This window comes from Somniosus microcephalus, chromosome 14 (assembly GCF_052327205.1).
Source record: "Somniosus microcephalus isolate GS21.2 chromosome 14, FLI_Smic_1.0, whole genome shotgun sequence".
NCBI classification, from domain to species: Eukaryota; Metazoa; Chordata; class Chondrichthyes; order Squaliformes; family Somniosidae; genus Somniosus; species Somniosus microcephalus.
Window position 1 is genome coordinate 9,573,217 of NC_141000.1, and position 17,502 is coordinate 9,590,718.

At 47.2% G+C, this 17,502-nt stretch overlaps 1 protein-coding gene across 1 annotated transcript in view; it reads left to right on the forward strand.

Annotated features, from left to right (window-relative positions):
• Positions 1 to 1,303: 1,303 nt before the first annotated feature.
• Positions 1,304 to 17,502, forward strand: part of LOC147107319 (thiosulfate:glutathione sulfurtransferase) — a 35,939-nt gene continuing 19,740 nt past the window's right edge. Inside the window, exons 1-3 of the mRNA XM_086006226.1 lie at positions 1,304 to 1,445; positions 17,037 to 17,159; positions 17,286 to 17,448. Coding sequence (XP_085862352.1) covers positions 1,367 to 1,445; positions 17,037 to 17,159; positions 17,286 to 17,448 — 365 coding nt within the window. The 5' untranslated portion in view covers positions 1,304 to 1,366. The remainder of the gene's footprint in view (positions 1,446 to 17,036; positions 17,160 to 17,285; positions 17,449 to 17,502) is intronic.

Sequence of the window (17,502 nt, forward strand, 5' to 3'; positions counted from 1 at the left end):
CAGTGGCATAATCTTAAAATTAGAGCCAGGCTATTTAGGAGTGAAATCAGGGGCACTTTTTCCACACAATGGGTAGTGGAAATCTGGAACTTTCTACATAGAAACATAGAAGATAGGAGCAGGAGTAGGCCATTCGGCCCCTCGAGCCTGCTCCGCCATTCAATGAGATCATGGCTGATCATCCAAATTCAATACCCTGTCCCTGCTTTCTCCCCATACCCCTTGATCCCTTTAGCCTTAAGAAATATATCCAACTCCTTCTTGAATATATTTAATGAATTGGCCTCCACTGCCTTCTGTGGTAGAGAATTCCACAGGTTCACCACTCTCTGGGTGAAGAAATTCCTCATTTCTGTCCTAAATGGCATACCCCTTATCCTTAGACTGTGACCCCTGGTTCTGGATTCCCTGACCATCGGGAACATCCTTCCTGCATCTAGTCTGTCCAGTCCTGTCAGAATTTTATAAGTTTTGATGAGATCCCCTCTCATTCTTCTAAACTCCAGCGAGTATAAGCCCAATCGACCCAATCTCTCCTCATACGTCATTTCTGCCATCCCAGGTATCAGCCTGGTGAATCTTCGCTGAACTCCTTCCATGGCAAGAACATCCTTCCACAGATAAGGCGACCAAAACTGCACACAGTACGCAAGATGTGGTCTCACCAAGGCCCTGTACAACTGCAGCAAGACATCCTTGTTCCTGTACTCAAACCCTCTCGCTACGAAGGCCAACATACCATTTCTCCTCCAAAAGGCTGTGGATGCTGGGTCAACTGAAATTTTCAAGATTGAGTTCAATGGATTTTGTTAGGTAAGGGTATCGAGGGATATGGAGAAAAGGCAGATGAATGGAGTTGAGGTTCAGATCCGCCATGATCTAATAGAATGGCGGAACAGGCTCAAGGGGCTGAATAGCCTCCTGTTCCTATGAATTGGATGAAGCTCTCGATGGTAACTAGATAACCATTTTTTTCCCATTTATTTAGCAGAAATCGATGATCAGAAAACAGAAAAATTGGAGGAGCATGAAACCAAAGAGTAACTAAACTTGTAAAAAAGGAAAGACTGGAAAAAACTGAAAACCTGACAGAAAATGCTGGAAATACATAACAGGTCAGTCAGGATCTGTAACCAGATTAACAAATTAAATGTTTGGTTGTATCCTCTTCATCTGAACTGAAAACTAAAAGATAAGCAACCATTTTAGTGAGGTTGGAAATAAGTCTGGTTTAAGATAGTAATGTTGCGCAAGCAGTATTAAAGAGGAGTGGCTAACTCACCAATCAGTGAATAAAGGACTCTACCCTTTGAAACTGTTGCTTTGTTGCTGCTGCGTGTTAGAGTTCAGTGAAAGAACTTGAAATATGTTCATGTTACAACCAAGATCATTTTATATGGTTACGACCAGGCTCGCTTACAACATACTCTTCAGAGGTATAGCAGGTAAAAAGATGATTTTTTTTTGTGAACTTTGAAAGTGGGCATTTCCTTCTTCGTAATGAGGTTCTTGTAAGAGATTTATTTATGTGATTGTGTCTGTATGTGCAGGTACATATGTTCCTTTTAATAATATCATGGTAATACATAGAAAAATGTAAAGTTTCACAAAGAGGTACAGGGAGAATTCATGCGTATCTTTGTGGCAGTTCATTTCCCAAGTGTTGGTCATTTTATACCAACTTAAAGCCAGTCAGAAAGCAGATTGTTTGTAAAATTGTGTCTATAACCCAGTTAAATATTCCAGTTGGGATTGGAATCAATTCAGGGTGTGTATCTTATTGCAGATTTTCAGATTTGTTTTGCAAATTTGCAACTATAAAATGTGGCTGGACCACATAAAGCACTATTGGGTCCTGCTATCTCTGTAATCTCCTTCAGCCCCACGACCCCCCAAAATATCTGCGCTCCTCTAATTCTGCCCTCTTGAGCATCCCTGATGATAATCACTCAACCATTGGTGGTCGTGCCTTCTGTTGCCGAGGCCCCGACCTCTGGAATTCCCTGCCTAAACCGGTCCGCCTCGCTACCTCTCTTTCCTTCTTTAAGACGCTCCGAAAACCTACCTCTTTGACCAAGCTTTTGGTCACCTGCCCTAATTTCTCCTTATGTGGCTCGGTGTCAAATTTTTTGTGTTGTAATACTCCTGTAAAGCGCCTTGGGACGTTTTACTACGTTAAAGGCGCTATATAAATACAATTTGTTGTTGTTGTTGCTCTCAACTGCCAACACTGCTCACTATTCCAGGGTCATTCTGGAATGCAAAGACAATCCCCAGCTTCTTTTCTCTGCTGCAAACCATCTTCTTAAACCCCTCTCCCCTGTCTCCTCCATCCTCCCCTCCAACAACAAGTGCGAGAGCTCATGGACTTCCGATCAGCTGCCTCTGCCACTTCCCTCCCTTCCCCTAGCCCACCGGGCCAAACTTCCTCTAAGGATCCCCCCTGTCCTAGCCCTGAACTCGCATCTTTCTCTAGTTTCTCTCCTATCTTCCCTCATGCCCTCTCCGAGCTCATTTTGTCCATGAGAACCACTTCCTGCTCCCTCGACCCTATGCCCACTAAACTACTGACCACCCAACTTCCCTTCCTAGTTTCTATGTTAGCTGACATTGTTAAACGTTCTCTCTCCTCAGGTACTGTCCCCTCCTCTCTCAAATCTGCCGTCATCACCCCTTTCTTCAAAAAACCAACCCTTGACCCCTCTGTCCTTGCAAACTACTGCCACATCTCCAACCTCCCTTTCCGCTCCAAAGTCCTTGAACGTGTTGTCGCCTCCCAAATCTGTGCCCATCATTCCCGGAATTTCATGTTTGAATCCCTCCAATCAGGATTCCGCCCTTGCCACAGTACCGAAACGACTCTTATCAAAGTCACATGACATCCTGTGGCAAAGGTAAACTATACCTCCTCATCCTTCTCAGCCTGTCTACAGCCTTTGACACGGTTGACCACACCATTCTCCTCCAACATCTCTCCACCGTTGTTCAGCTGGGTGGGACTGCACTCGCCTGGTTCCATTCTTATCTATCTAATCATAGCCAGAGAATCACCTGCAATGGCTTCTCTTCCTGCTCCCGCACAGTTACCTCTGGTGTCCCCCAAGGATCTATCCTTGGCCCCCTCCAATTTCTCATCTACATGCTGCCCCTTGGCGACATCATCTGAAAACACTGCATCAGTTTCCACATGTACGCCGATGACACCCAGCTCTACCTCACCACCACTTCTCTCGACCCCTCCACGGTCTCTAAATTGTCAGACTGCTTGTCCGACATCCAGTACTGGATGAGCAGAAAGTTCCTCCAATTAAATATTGGGAAGACTGAAGCCACCGTCTTCGGTCAGTGCCACCAAATCCATTCCCTAGCCACCAACTTCATCCCTCTCCCTGGCAACTGTTTGAGGTTGAACCAGACTGTTCGCAACCTTGGTGTCATATTTGACCCTGAAATGAGCTTCCGACCACATATCCACGCCATCACTAAGACCGCCTATTTCCACCTCCATAACGTCGCCCGACTCCGCCCCTGCCTCAGCTCATCTGCTGCTGAAATCCTCATCCATGCCTTTGTTACCTCTAGACTTGACAATGCCATCGCACTCCTGGCTGGCCTTCCACGTTCTACCCTCCATAAACTTGAAGTCATCCAAAACTCTGCTGCCCGTGTCCTAACTCGCCCCAAGTCCCGTTCACCCATCACCCCTGTGCTCATTGACCTACGGCATTTTAACAGTCATCCTCCCTAATAATAGGATTGTGTGATGTGGTCCTCCTAACCATGCCTGTCGGGCTCGTAATTTCTACAGGGTGCCCTACCTCCTATCCGTTTGCAACTCCCGCTCCCAGTGGTTCTGCCGCCAGCCACTGCAAATCCTGCTGGAGGCCCTCTTGTAATCTGGGGCCTGGTCACATTGGTTTCTCATTCCTCGCTATCATTTGTTCCCTTTGCTGCTGCCCACTCCATGATGATTTTGAGCCTTGGGGGCCAGCCTATGTGGGATGTGATAAACGTGTACAAGGCAGTGGTTAGGCCACAGTTAATGTACAGTTTTGGATGCCCTATTATAGAAAAGACAGCAAAGGTATAGACAGTGTATAGCAAAGATCGACCAGGATGATACCACGGTGAGAAACTATAGCTATAGGAAAGACTTGAAATACTGGGATTAATACCATTGGAGCAGAGAAGGCTAAGAGGAAATTTAATGGAGGTTTTTAAAACTCTGAAGTGTTTTGCTAGGATGAAGAGGGAAAGACTATTTCATCTGGTTGGGAAGTCCGTGACATCAATTTAAATTTGTCAACAAGAGAGTAAGGAGAGAAGTTATGAGAAATATATTTATGCAGAGAGTTGTTCGAGCATTGAATGCTTTGCCACAGGGAATAATTGAGACAGATGCATTTGCGCTTTTCATGGGAAAAGTGGATAAACATCTGAAGCGGAAGAAAGGCTATGGGAACAGAGTAGGGCAGTGGGATAGTTTTGGATTGCTCCAGCACAGATACGATGGGCAGAATACCCTCCTGTTCTCTGGTTCTATGGTACGTCCATCTCCCCTACTACTAAACCCTACATTTCTACCTCCAACCTGATGCATGTTGCCCAACATCTTACTATATGTCGTGGGCTTTAAAAAAATGAGATAAAAATCAATTGCCATAAATCAAAGAACATATAATAATCAAAGTCACTCATTTATGGTTTTCATAAAAATATGGATGAAGTCATGGAAGTTGACTCTCCAAAGCATCAGTAATCAAAGGAGAATTTGACTTGTATTCATTCACAGTAGGCGAGCGGCCCTGATAGTATGTTGTGCATTGCGCAGCATAACAACCTTCTTGTAATAAAACAGTGAATCCTCGACTCGCTGGGATTGACACCAGTGGAAATCAGCGAATATAGCCTGTTCACTGCCCTCATTCACATGTGAAGAATGGCCACTTAGCTGAGGTATTGGAGGGCTGCTGGTGGCCATGGAACCGTAGTCCAGCCTGAGTTGGGTTGGCAATCCTCAGAAGAAAAGGAGACCCAGGAGAAAAGGACACAAAGAGACAAAATGGTGCCTCAGGTAAAGAGGAAAAATAAAGAAGGATAAAAGAGGGCAGGTGTGAAGGGTTCCTTTACTATGGAGCCGTTCAAGTAAGACTTAGTGGGAGTGGAATACACTTGTGGGATACTTTAGTAAACTAATTTCATACTTTAATCCATAAGTAATGAAATAAAGGTACTCAATTATGATACAAAACAGAATTAATAATATGGTAATAAACATAATAATTTGATGTCTTGCAATTCTTAGAGGAATTATTATACGAAGCAACTCAATAGCATAACTATTTGATGAACAGATGATGGTACAAAATCGCATGATATAAACTATAGGCTGTAGTATAAGTAAGCACAATATGAAAGATACATAACTGTGATAACAAGTGATGTGCCTCAATTATTCCGAGACTCGAAGTTAGCAGAACAAAAGTAAGGCTTTTATTAACTCAGAACATAACACGTAAAATAGAGAGATGTCTACCTTCAGGAGGCTGATGCCCGACTGAAGTTAGATTACAAAGGAGCCAGGTATGGGCGGAGCCCTGCACACAACCAGTTCCAGCACATTCCAATACATAATACATGAGGACTGGGGGAAGGGAAAAGACACAGAAAGCAGGCAGTTACAAGACACAGAAAACAGGCAGTGATGAATGGAATATATTTCATCACATTCACCCCCTCTATAGATTTAGTCTGTTCGGGGGTTTGATAGTCCTCTGCGACCGACGTGGCTGTTGTGGTGCCGCGGGTGTCGGCTGGGTGTCCCCGGTAGCCTCCTGGGTCTCTGCCAGGGGTGCCGCCGGGGTTGTTGAAGGGGTAGTTGGTGGGGGTGCCGTTGGTCGATGTTCTTCCGGGGGTGATGAAAGAATAGTGGGTGGGTAAGGGTTGCTGTGATCGTCGTCGCTGCTATTGCCATGGTTGTTGTCGATGCCGGCTGGGGCGACGTCTTTTATGGACACGTTGTCCTCCCTTCCGTCGGCGTGCCGGACATATGCGTATTGGGGGTTGGCGTGGAGTAGGTGTACTGGCTCCACGAGAGGGTCCGTCTTGTGGCCCCTCACATGCCTTCGCACGAGTACCGGACCTGGGGTGGAGAGCCATGACGGCATGGATACGCCTGAGGTGGATTTCCGAGGAAAGGCAAACATTCGTTCATGAGGCGTGGCATTAGTGGCCGTACACAATAGCGACCGTATCGAATGGAGCACATCCGAGAGGACTTCCTGCCAGCGGGAGATAGGGAGGCCCTTGGTCCTTAGAGCTAGAGTGACTGCTTTCCACACTGTCCCGTTCTCTCGCTCCACCTGGCCGTTACCCCGGGGGTTGTAGCTGGTGGTACGGCTCGTGGCGATCCCCTTGGACAGCATGTACTGGCGTAGCTCTTCACTCATGAAGGACGCCCCCCTATCCGTGTGGATATAGCTCGGCATACCGAACAGGCAGAACAGGCTGTTGAGGCATTTAATGACCGTGGCGCTGGTCATGTCTGGGCAGGGGAAGGCGAATGGGAAACGGGAGTATTCGTCCACAATGTTCAGGAAGTAAACATTGCGGTCGACGGACGGGAGGGGGCCCTTGAAATCTAAGCTGAGCCGCTCGAAGGGCCGTGTAGCTTTGATTAAGTGGGCTCTATCTGGGCGGTAGAACCGAGGCTTGCACTCAGCGCAAGTGCGGCAGTTCCTGGTCAGAGACCGAACTTCCTCAATCGAGTAGGGTAAGTTACGGGACTTTATGAAGTGGAACAGCCGCGTGACCCCTGGGTGGCAGAGGTCGTTGTGGAGGGTCTGTAGCCGATCCTCGGTGGCGCTGGCACACATCCCTCGTGAGAGGGCGTCAGGGGATTCGTTAAGGGCCCCTGGCCGGTAAATGATGTCGTACTCGAAAGTGGAGAGCTCGATCCGCCACCTAAGAATCTTATCATTTTTAATCTTCCCCCTCTGTTTATTGTTGAACATAAACGCTACCGATCGCTGGTCGGTAAGTAGGGTGAAGCGTTTGCCGGCTAGGTAGTGGCGCCAGTGGCGCACTGCCTCCACGATGGCTTGGGCCTCCTTTTCCACGGAGGAGTGTCTGATCTCGGGGCCTTGAAGGGTCCTCGAGAAGAAAGCTACGGGCCGCCCCGCCTGGTTGAGGGTGGCCGCCAAGGCGAAGTCGGACGCATCACTTTCCACTTGAAATGGAGTGTTCTCGTCCACTGCCTGTAGCGTGGCCCGCTCAATATCCTGCTTAATGCTTTTGAAGGCGGCGTGGGCCTCAGCAGAGAGCGGAAAAGAGGATGCTTTCAAGAGGGGGCGGGCTTTGTCGGAGTAGTTGGGGACCCATTGGGAATAGTAAGAAAATAACCCCAGGCACCTTTTCAGGGCTTTGGGAGTGTTGGGCAGGGGCAGCTCCCGTAGGGGGCGCAATCGGTCGGGGTCTGGTCCGATTTCCCCATTCTCCACCACGCTGCCCAGTATGCAGAGGCGCGTGGTGTTGAAAACGCACTTGTCCTCGTTATAGGTGAGGTTGAGTTTTTGTGCGGTTTTCAGGAACCTCTCGAGGTTCGAGTCGTGATCCTGCTGGTTGTGACCGCAGATGGTGACGTTGTCGAGGTAGGGGAAGGTTGCCTGCAAGTGGTGGTCATCGACCATGCGATCCATCTCCCTCTGAAAGACCGAGACCCCGTTCGTCACCCCAAAGGGGACTCTGAGGAATTGGTAGAGGCGTCCGTTCGCCTCGAAGGCGGTGTACGGGCGGTCCTCTGGTCTGATAGGGAGCTGGTGGTACGCTGACTTGAGGTCGATGGTGGAGAACACCCGGTATTGGGCGATTTGGTTCACCATTTCTGATATGCGGGGTAGCGGGTAGGCGTCTAGTAGGGTGTACCTGTTGATCGTTTGACTATAGTCGATCACCATCCGTTTCTTCTCACTACCCCTTACCACTACCACTTGGGCGCGCCACGGGCTGTTGCTGTGTTCAATAATGCGCTCTTTCAGGAGCCTGTCTACCTCGGTCGCGATAAACCGCCTGTCCTCCCAGCTGTACCTCCTGCTTTTGGTCGCTATTGGCCGGCAGTTAGGGGTAAGGTTCGCGAATAGCGAAGGCGGCTTTACCTTCAGGGTAGCCAGACCGCACACTGTGAGGGGCGGCTGGGACCCACCGTACTTGAGCGTGATGCTTTGGTGGTTGCACTGGAAATCCAAACCCAAGATCACGCTCGCACATAGATTCTTCATGATTAATACTTTAAAATTATCATACACAGTTCCGTTAACGCACAATTGTACCGTGCAGTAACCCAGAATGGTCGATGTCTGGGTTTTATCGGCCATAGAGATGGTACCCTGAGCAGGGACCACCTTTAGGGAGAGTTGTTGTGCCAGTTCAGGGTGGATAAAACTCTCCGTGCTTCCACTGTCAATTAAGCATTTAACCCGGCACCCATTTACCTCGATGTCCACCATTGATTTGGATAGCGGATGCGGCCTGGTCTGGTCCACTGTGACCGATGCCACTGTAGGGCCCTGATCGAGACAAGATGGCGTCCACGCTGTCTGCTCATAAGATGGCGGACCCCACGAGGTCGGGCAAGATGGCGTCCAAGATGGCCGCTCCCACGGCGCACACGCGGCGGTGGCGGGTTTTCCGGCGGTTGGTTTTCCGGCGGGGTTCCCTCTGCACACCTTCCCGAAGTGCCCCTTCTTACCGCACTTAAAGCAGGTGGTGCCTTTCGCCGGGCACAGGTTTCTGGTGTGCTTTGGCTGCCCGCAGAAGTAGCAGTTGGGTCCTTGATGCGTCGCGGCTGTCGTAGGGCTTCTGGGGGGAGAGCTGGGCCCCGCCGGTGTCGGGCTGCCGGGCGGGGAAGATGCCTTCCAAGATGGCGGCGCCCTCGGCGCACACGTGGCGGCGTGGGCGGCGCCGGCTGAAGAGTAGGCGTCCGAGTTTCTCTGGGCCATCTCCAGGGACCGCGCGGTGTCCGCAGCCTGTTTCAGGTCCAACTCCGTTTTTTCCAGCAGTCTTTGCCGGATGTGAGTGGAGCTGAGGCCTGTGATAAAGGCATCGCGAACAAGCTCGTCGGTGTACACTGCGGCTTTTACATCTCGGCACTTACAGTCCTTGCCAAGCTTTTTCAGGATGCTCAGGAACTCCTCCACCGATTCCCCAGGTCGCTGTGCGCGAGTAGCGAGTAGATGCCTAGCATACACCTCATTCGTAGGCTGCTGGTAATGCGCCTTTAAGGTGTTGCAGGCGGCCAGGTACGTATCGGCGTCTTGGATGAGGGGGTAAACCCGGTGGCTTACCCAATTCCGTAGCATTCCGAGTCTCATCTTCGCAGTGTCCGTAGCGTCTTTGACGGCTGCGGAATTGTCCAGGAAGAATTCCATACAGTCAAACCAGTGTCCGAAGCGTGCTGATGCGTCCGGAGCATGTTGATCCAAATCCAAACGTTCGGGTTTCAGGAGTTGATCCATAGTGTTGAAAATTGAGTTAATAAAATTGATGTGCCTCAATTATTCCGAGACTCGAAGTTAGCAGAACAAAAGTAAGGCTTTTATTAACTCAGAACATAACACGTAAAATAGAGAGATGTCTACCTTCAGGAGGCTGATGCCCGACTGAAGTTAGATTACAAAGGAGCCAGGTATGGGCGGAGCCCTGCACACAACCAGTTCCAGCACATTCCAATACATAATACATGAGGACTGGGGGAAGGGAAAAGACACAGAAAGCAGGCAGTTACAAGACACAGAAAACAGGCAGTGATGAATGGAATATATTTCATCACAACAAGCATAGATAAAAAGAGAAAACTACAAAAGCTGACAATCTGAACTAACAACAGAAAATGCTCAGTCGGACTGCCCTCACCTGGTTCCACTCTTACATATCTGATTGTAGCTGAAACATCTCATAGAATTACATTGAATTACGTAGCACAGAAACGGGCCATTCGGCCCAACCAGTCCATGCTGCCGTTTATGCTCCACTCCAGCCTCCTCCCGTCCTTCCTCATCTAACTCTATCAGCAGAACCCTCTATTCCCTTCTCCCTCATATGCTTATCTAGCTTCCCCTTAAATGCACCTATACTATTCACCTCAACCACTCCCTGTGGTAGCAAGTTCCATATTCTCACCACTCTCTGGGTAAAGGAGTTTCTAATGGGACTAAAAGCCGACAAATCCCCTGGACCTCACGGCCTACATCCTAGTGTTCTAAAAGAGGTGGCTGAAGAGATAGTGGATAGTGTTTTGATCTTCCAAAATTCCCTAGATTCTAGAATGGTCCCAGCGGATTGGAAGGTTGCAAATGTAACACCGCTATTCAAGAAAGGAGGGAGAGAAAAAACGGGGAACTACAGGCCAGTTAGCCTGACATCAGTCGCTGGGAAAATGCTGGAATCCATTGTTAAGGAAGCGGTATCAAGTTACTTCAAAAATCATAACATGATTAGGCAGAGTCAACATGGTTTTATGAAAGGGAAATCGTGTTTGACAAATTTATTAGCGTTTTCTGAGGATGTAACTAGCAGGGTAGCTAAAGGGGAGCCAGTGGATGTAGTATATTTGGATTTCCAAAAGGCATTCGATAAGGTGCCACATAAAAGGTTATTACACAAGATTAGGGCTCATGGGGTTGGGGGTAATATAGTAGCATGGATAGAGGATTGGTTAATGGACAGAAAACAGAGAGTAGGGATAAACGGATCATTTTCAGGTTGGCAGGCTGTAACTAGTGGGGTGCCGTAAGGATCAGTGTTGGGGCCTCAGCTATTTACAATCTATATTAATGACCTAGATGAAGGGACCGAGTGTAATGTGTCCAAGTTTGCTGATGATACAAAGCTAGGTGGGACAGTAAGCTGTGAGGAGAACACAGAGTCTGCAAAGGGATATAGATAGACTGAGTGAGTGGGCAGTAAGGTGGCAGATGGAGTATAATGTAAGGAAATGTGAGGTTATTCACTTTGGTAGGAAGAATAAAAAAACAGAATATTTTTTAAATGGTGAGAAACTTTCAAAAGTTGGTGTTCAGAGAGATTTGGGTGTCCTCGTGCAAGAAACACAGAAAGCTAGTATGCAGGTACAGCAAGCAATAAGGAAGGCAAATGGCATGTTGGCCTTTATTGCAAGGGGGTTGGAGTATAAGAGTAAGGAAGTCTTGCTACAATTGTACAGGGCCTTGGTGAGACCACACCTGGAGTACTGTGCACAGTTTTGGTCTCCTTATCTAAGGAAGGATATACTTGCCTTGGAGGCGGTGCAACGAAGGTTCACTAGATTGATTCCTGGGATGAGAGGGCTGTCCTATGAGGAGAGATTGTGTAGAATGGGCCGATACTCTCTGGAGTTTAGAAGAATGAGAGGTGATCTCATTCTGAAGGGGATTGACAGGGTAGATGCTGAGAGGTTGTTTCCCCTGGCTGGAGTGTCTAGAACTAGGGGCATAGTCTCAGGATAAGGTGCCGGCCATTTAAGACTGAGATGAGGAATTTCTTCACTCAGAGGGAGGTGAATCTTTGGAATTCTCTGCCCCAGAGGGCTGTGGATGCTCAGTCGTTGAGTATATTCAAGGCTGAGATCGATAGATTTTTCAACTCATGGGGAATCAAGGGATATGGAGATCGGGCGGGAAGGTGGAGTTGAGGTCGATGATCAGCCATGATCTTATTGAATGGAGGAGCAGGCTCGAGGGGCCGTATGGCTGACTCCTGCTCTTATTTCTTATGTTCTTATGAATGCCTTATTTGATTTCTTGGTGACTATCTTATATTGATGCCCTCTAGATTTGATCTTCCCCATAAGTGGAAACACTCTCTCTCTGTCTACTCTATCAAAACCATTCATAATTTTAAAGCTCTCTATTAGGTTACCCTCAGCCTTCCCTTTTCAAGACAAAAGAGACACAGGGGGAAAAATTTGTGTGGTTTGCGCCACACGTTAGCGCCAGGAGATGGCGCTGAAATGCCGTTGACGGCTGTAACGAGAGCTGATGCCAGTTCTGGTGCCACACGCCATATCGATGGTGCCCGTAGCGCTGCCGGTAAAACCTAGCACCAGGGAGCTCACCATCATGGAGATCGTGACGTCAGTGAGTGTGCAACACTCACTGAACGCCCGATCTCCAACATTGGATGTAGCCACTTACCTTAACGGCAGCGCAGAACAACGACAGGGAGAGCTGGCATCTACCAGTAGGAAGCAGGCTGCATCAGCGATATTTAAAGGCTTAAAGGCACCATCCCCAATCAGTTGTACCTGACAGGGTGACATGAATCAGTCATGCATGAAAGAAAGACTTATGAAATAAAACTGAGCGGTCTACGGGTGGCGTTGTCCAGGGAGAGTATAAATACTCGGGTACGGGCCCAGCTTGCACAGGACATTCTTAACAGGAGCTAGTGAAGAACACAACTAGACCTCCATGTTGTAAAACAGTTGATTAAAGCTTTGTTTAACGCTTAGACCAAGTGCCTAGTAGCTTCCTTACATCACAGGGTTTTGCAGTTTCAGTGTCTGTTTGCTACTTCCTGTAACTGAAACAGCTTTCTTTAGTTATTTCAAGTTTTTTTGGTGACAGGGAGTGTTCATTCAAGTGCAGAAGTCTGCTCACAACACTTCCTCACAGTCATGGGGGCTGCGTGATTGCGGCATTAGCTCAGGAGGATGCCGGAGCAGAGGAGAACAAGGAGAAAGAGGACGAGGAGGATGAGGACAAGGAGGAGGAGGACGAGGAGGAAGAGGACAAGGAGGAGGAGGAACAGGAGGGAGGGCGGAGGCAGCGAGACAATCGGCCCTCTGAACGGGCTGTCCGTGACTGGCTCATCAGATTCTGATTCACATGAATGAAACCCCAGATCCCCGTAGCTAACCACATCCCCATCGTACAATCCACGGTATATCACAACGTCCTCCTGGGCACAAAGGTGAAATGAAAGAGACCAGAAAATATTCCAAACACCATTAATAAATGTATCTATAAACATATCACACATATCACATGAATTCTAATAACTAATGACCTTTGTGCCTCCCATAGTTGAATAGCTGTCATTGTATGCAAGGTGTGAGATGTGGGTGTGAATGTTGCTAGGTGGAGATTGTTGGTGGGTGAGTGCTGGGGGGTGTGGTACATTGAGCAGTGTGTGAAGCTTGTGGTACAGATGCTGGTATGTATCATTTATTGAAGCCTTCACTCACCCTGACCACCCGTGTGCGCTCGTTAAACTTCTTCCTGCACTGGGTGTGGGACCTGGGGATCACAGTGCTGCCCGTGAAATGGTGTGCCACCTCCCTCCACATAGTCCGGCAGACTTGTGGTGAGGCCCTCCTGCCAGTTAGTACAGGACCCACCGCCTTCTCTCCACCACTAAAACCAATGCCTCCAAAGCTTCCTCGGAAAACCCCCGGGCTCTCTCCCTGGGGCGGCGATCTGCCATCAGCATTTGTAAATAAGTGCTCCTTCTCTTTGTCCTTCTTCTTATGGTTGTTGAGGCAACTGTATGCCCAACAATGCTGAGAATGAGGTGCTGCAGCATCAAAGGACCTCCCCTTTAAGCAGTGAAAAAAGCCTGTGGCAATAATTACTTGCGTTTATACTACACCTGATATTGGTCCATCTTTTCAGTATAACGCCAATGAGCTTGGGTTTTTAGACTAGCTTTATGGCACCAATAATTTTAATGAGGAGTGAGGACGAATTTTGCGTGCAGTCTAGATGATTTTCACCTGGCGCTAATTCACCATTTATAATCTAAACACTGCCCATTCCTTGGCTATAATGAATTTCTAGTCCACAGCCTGTTCATCTTTTCCTGGTAGGTATAACCACACAGTTCTGGTATTATCCTTGTAAATCTTTTTTGCACCCTCTCCATTGCCTCTATATCCGTTTTATAATATGGCGACCAGAACTGTACACAATACTCCACGTGTGGTCTAACCAAGGTTCGATACAAGTTTAACATAACTTCACTACTTTTCAATTCTACCCCTCTAGAAATAAACCCTGGCAATGATCCCTGTAATTTTTGGGGGGTGCGCGGCCCCTTTAAGGGGCTGTGCGGCCCATTCACAGTTTCGTACATGCACGAACTTTAACATTGCAAAAGCCGATCTCGGCTCGCGTGGCTTATGGGGTGCATTGCTGCTTGGTTTGCTTTCTTATGGCCTTACTAACTTGCGATGCTACTTTTAGTGATTTGTGTTTTGTACTCCCAGATCCTTTTGCTCCTCTACCCCATTTAGATTCTGATTTTCCAAGTATTATGTGACCTCCTTATTTTTCTTACCAAAATGTAATACCTCACACTTATCTATGTTGAAATTCATTTTCCAATTATATGCCCATTCTGCAAGTTTATTAATGTCTTCTTGTAATTTGTTGCAGTCCTCCTCAGTATTGACTAGTCGCCCGCCCCCCCCCCGCCCCCATCCCCAATTTGGTGATCTTCGCAAAGTCTAAATCGTTAATATAAATAAGAACAACAGTGGTCCCAGCACTGATCCTTGTGGGACCCCACTTTCCTCCTTCTGTCACTCTGAATCATTACCCTTTACCCCTACACAATAGAGAGCATCCTGATGAACTGTATCACAGTGTGGTATAGCAGCTGTACCTCCTATGACCGGAAAGCCCTGCAGCGGGTAGTCAAAACTGCTCAACGCATTACCGGCACCCGGCTACCGACCATTGAGAACATCTACCAGAAACGCTGTCTACGGAGGTCACTGACCATCATCAAAGGCCCTACCCACCCCAGCCACAGTTTGTTCGCCCCCCTGCCATCTGGGAGACGCTACAGATGCATTTGCACCCGCACGACCAGATTTAGGAACAGTTTCTTTCCCAGGGCTGTCATCCTACTGAACTCTGCCAATAAACTCTAAAGCCTGTACATCTGTCAATGCACTTTATTATGTTTATGTTTATGTTACAAGCCAAATGTATGTTAAATGTCTTAATCTAAATGTACACTCTCGGGAGCCGCAAGCTTACACTTCGTTGTACTGCACTTGTGCACTAACAATGACAATAAAGTTGATTATATTATTATTATATTATATTACTCTCTGCTCACTGTCTGGCAGCCAGCTAGCTATCCATTCTACTACTTGTTCCCTGACTCTGCATGCTCTGACTTTATTCATTAGTATATTATGTGCTACCTTATCAAAGGCTTTTTGGAAGCAAGAATTTTGTAATTCTATGTAAAGTTTGTTTGTGACCTTGGCATTCTTTTAAACCTGAAATGGAGCTTCCGACCCCATATTTTCTCCATCACAAAGACAGTGGACACCTCCGCAATATCACCCACCTCTGCCCTTACTGTAATGATCAATAACATGTCATTCTATAGTGGACACTAGGTGGAGCCGTAGAGCTGTGTAGAGCTGTATATAAGACTACACTACCCAGCTGTATATATATTAAGACTACATTACCCATGAGGCACTAGGCTACCCACAAGGCAACAGTCAAGATGGCAGCCTGCACACAGGAGCACACATGCTGCATCTCTACAGATACTGTACCTAGAGAACGTTTACTGAATAAATAACTAGCTAGAAGCTAGCTGTGTTCATAATAAGAATGTCTAGTTATTAATGAACATAAGACTTACCTCAGCCCATCTGGTGGTGAAACCCTCATCCATACCTTTGTTACCTCCAGACATGACTATTTCAATGCACTCCTGGCTGGCTTACCGTCCTCACCCTTCCATAAACTTCAGCCCATCCAAAGCTTTGCTGTTCATATCTTCACTGACCTACATTGTTTCCTGATCCTCCGATAATGCAAATTTAAGATCCTCATCCTTGTGTTCAAGCACTTTCATTCACTCATTCACCTCCCCCCCCCCACCCCACCATATCGCTCTAACATCTTCCAGCCTTACAACCTTCTCCCCTGAACTCTCTGTTCCTCTGGCTCTGGCCCCTTGTGCATCTGCCCCTTCCTTCGCCTTCAGCTGCCTAGGCCCCACACTCTAGAATTCCGTCCCTAAACCCATCTGCCTCTACCTCATCCACTATGCCTCCCTCTTCTACTTTAAGATCCTCCTTGAAACCCACCTCTTTGACCAAGCTTTGAGTCACCCCTCCTAATATCTCCTTCTTTGGCTTAGCATCCATTTTTTTGAACGTGCCTCTGTGAAGCACCTTGGGATATTTTTCTACGTTAAAGGCACTATATAAACACAAGTTACAGGAAACTCTTTGGTATCCGGCACTGACGGGACCGGGATGGTGCCGGTTGATTAAAAATTCCGGATGACGGAGAGGGTTATCTACCGAGGCTATTTTTAACAAACAAAAATTTTAAAAATCTAGAAATGTGCAGTATACAGTAATTGGGTACTTACCTACAGAATGTTGTGTTAAATGAATGGTGGAAGATGCTTGATTAAGTATGCCAGTTGAGGGTAATCCATAACTCTTTAATTACTTAACAGTAAAACAAAACTTATACAGTAAACAGAAAAATGGCAGATCAGAAGAGACAACCGGCAGCGCGGGAGAGTCAGGCTCCTGTTATTGAGGTGTTCGGGCTCCCGACAGCGCCAAGAAGCCAAGTAGTGGCAGTTTGGAGAACTACCCCCACTGACTAACTCGGCCACCGCGGGAGACTCGGACTCGGCAACATTTCCGGTTATTGAGGTGTTGTTTTCGGAGTATGAATTTTGCCGGTTAATAGAGAATTCCGGATATTTAGGTGCCGTTTAAACGAGAGTTTCCTGTATTGTGTTGAAAAAAACATCAGGTCTGTCAAGAGAAAAGCTGAATTAATGTTTTGAGTAGAGACGCTTTTGCCAGAACTGCTGTTTCTCTTTTCAGATGGAAATGGACCTGTTGTGTATTTGCATCTTTTTCTAAAGAAAAGCATGTTCCATTGCCACATTTTTTGTTTATCCTGAATTTATCCTGTATCTAGTTCGGTAAATATTTTACAGACAGTTGCAATTAATTTTATTTCCCCATAACTTTTGTTTTCCAGCTAAAGTGGTATCGTATGAAGAGCTGAAGCGGATGATTGCAAATGATAACATCCAACTTTATGATGTGCGCCAGCCAGAGGAGGTGGCTCAGGGCAAGATTCCCACTTCAACCAACGTTCCTTGTAAAATAAAGTTCCGTTGTTCAACGATCAATTAACTTTTCAGTACCCTTTATTTCACTGATTAAGGTTAAGGTCTAATGATACGCCTGTTGTCAAACCTACTGATCTTGTCCCTTGTTTTTGCAGTAGGTCAGCTTGAGACTGCCCTTAAGATGGATGCTGGGACATTTCAGGAGACATATAAGTCACCGAAACCGCAAAGGGAGGAGGCTAACATTGTATTTCAGTGTCGCTCTGGCGTAAGAAGTGCTACTGCCTTAGAAACAGCTCAGAAGCTGGGATTTTCCAAGTATGTACACTTCTAAACATTAAAAAATGATATCAGGGCCAGAACAATCATTTT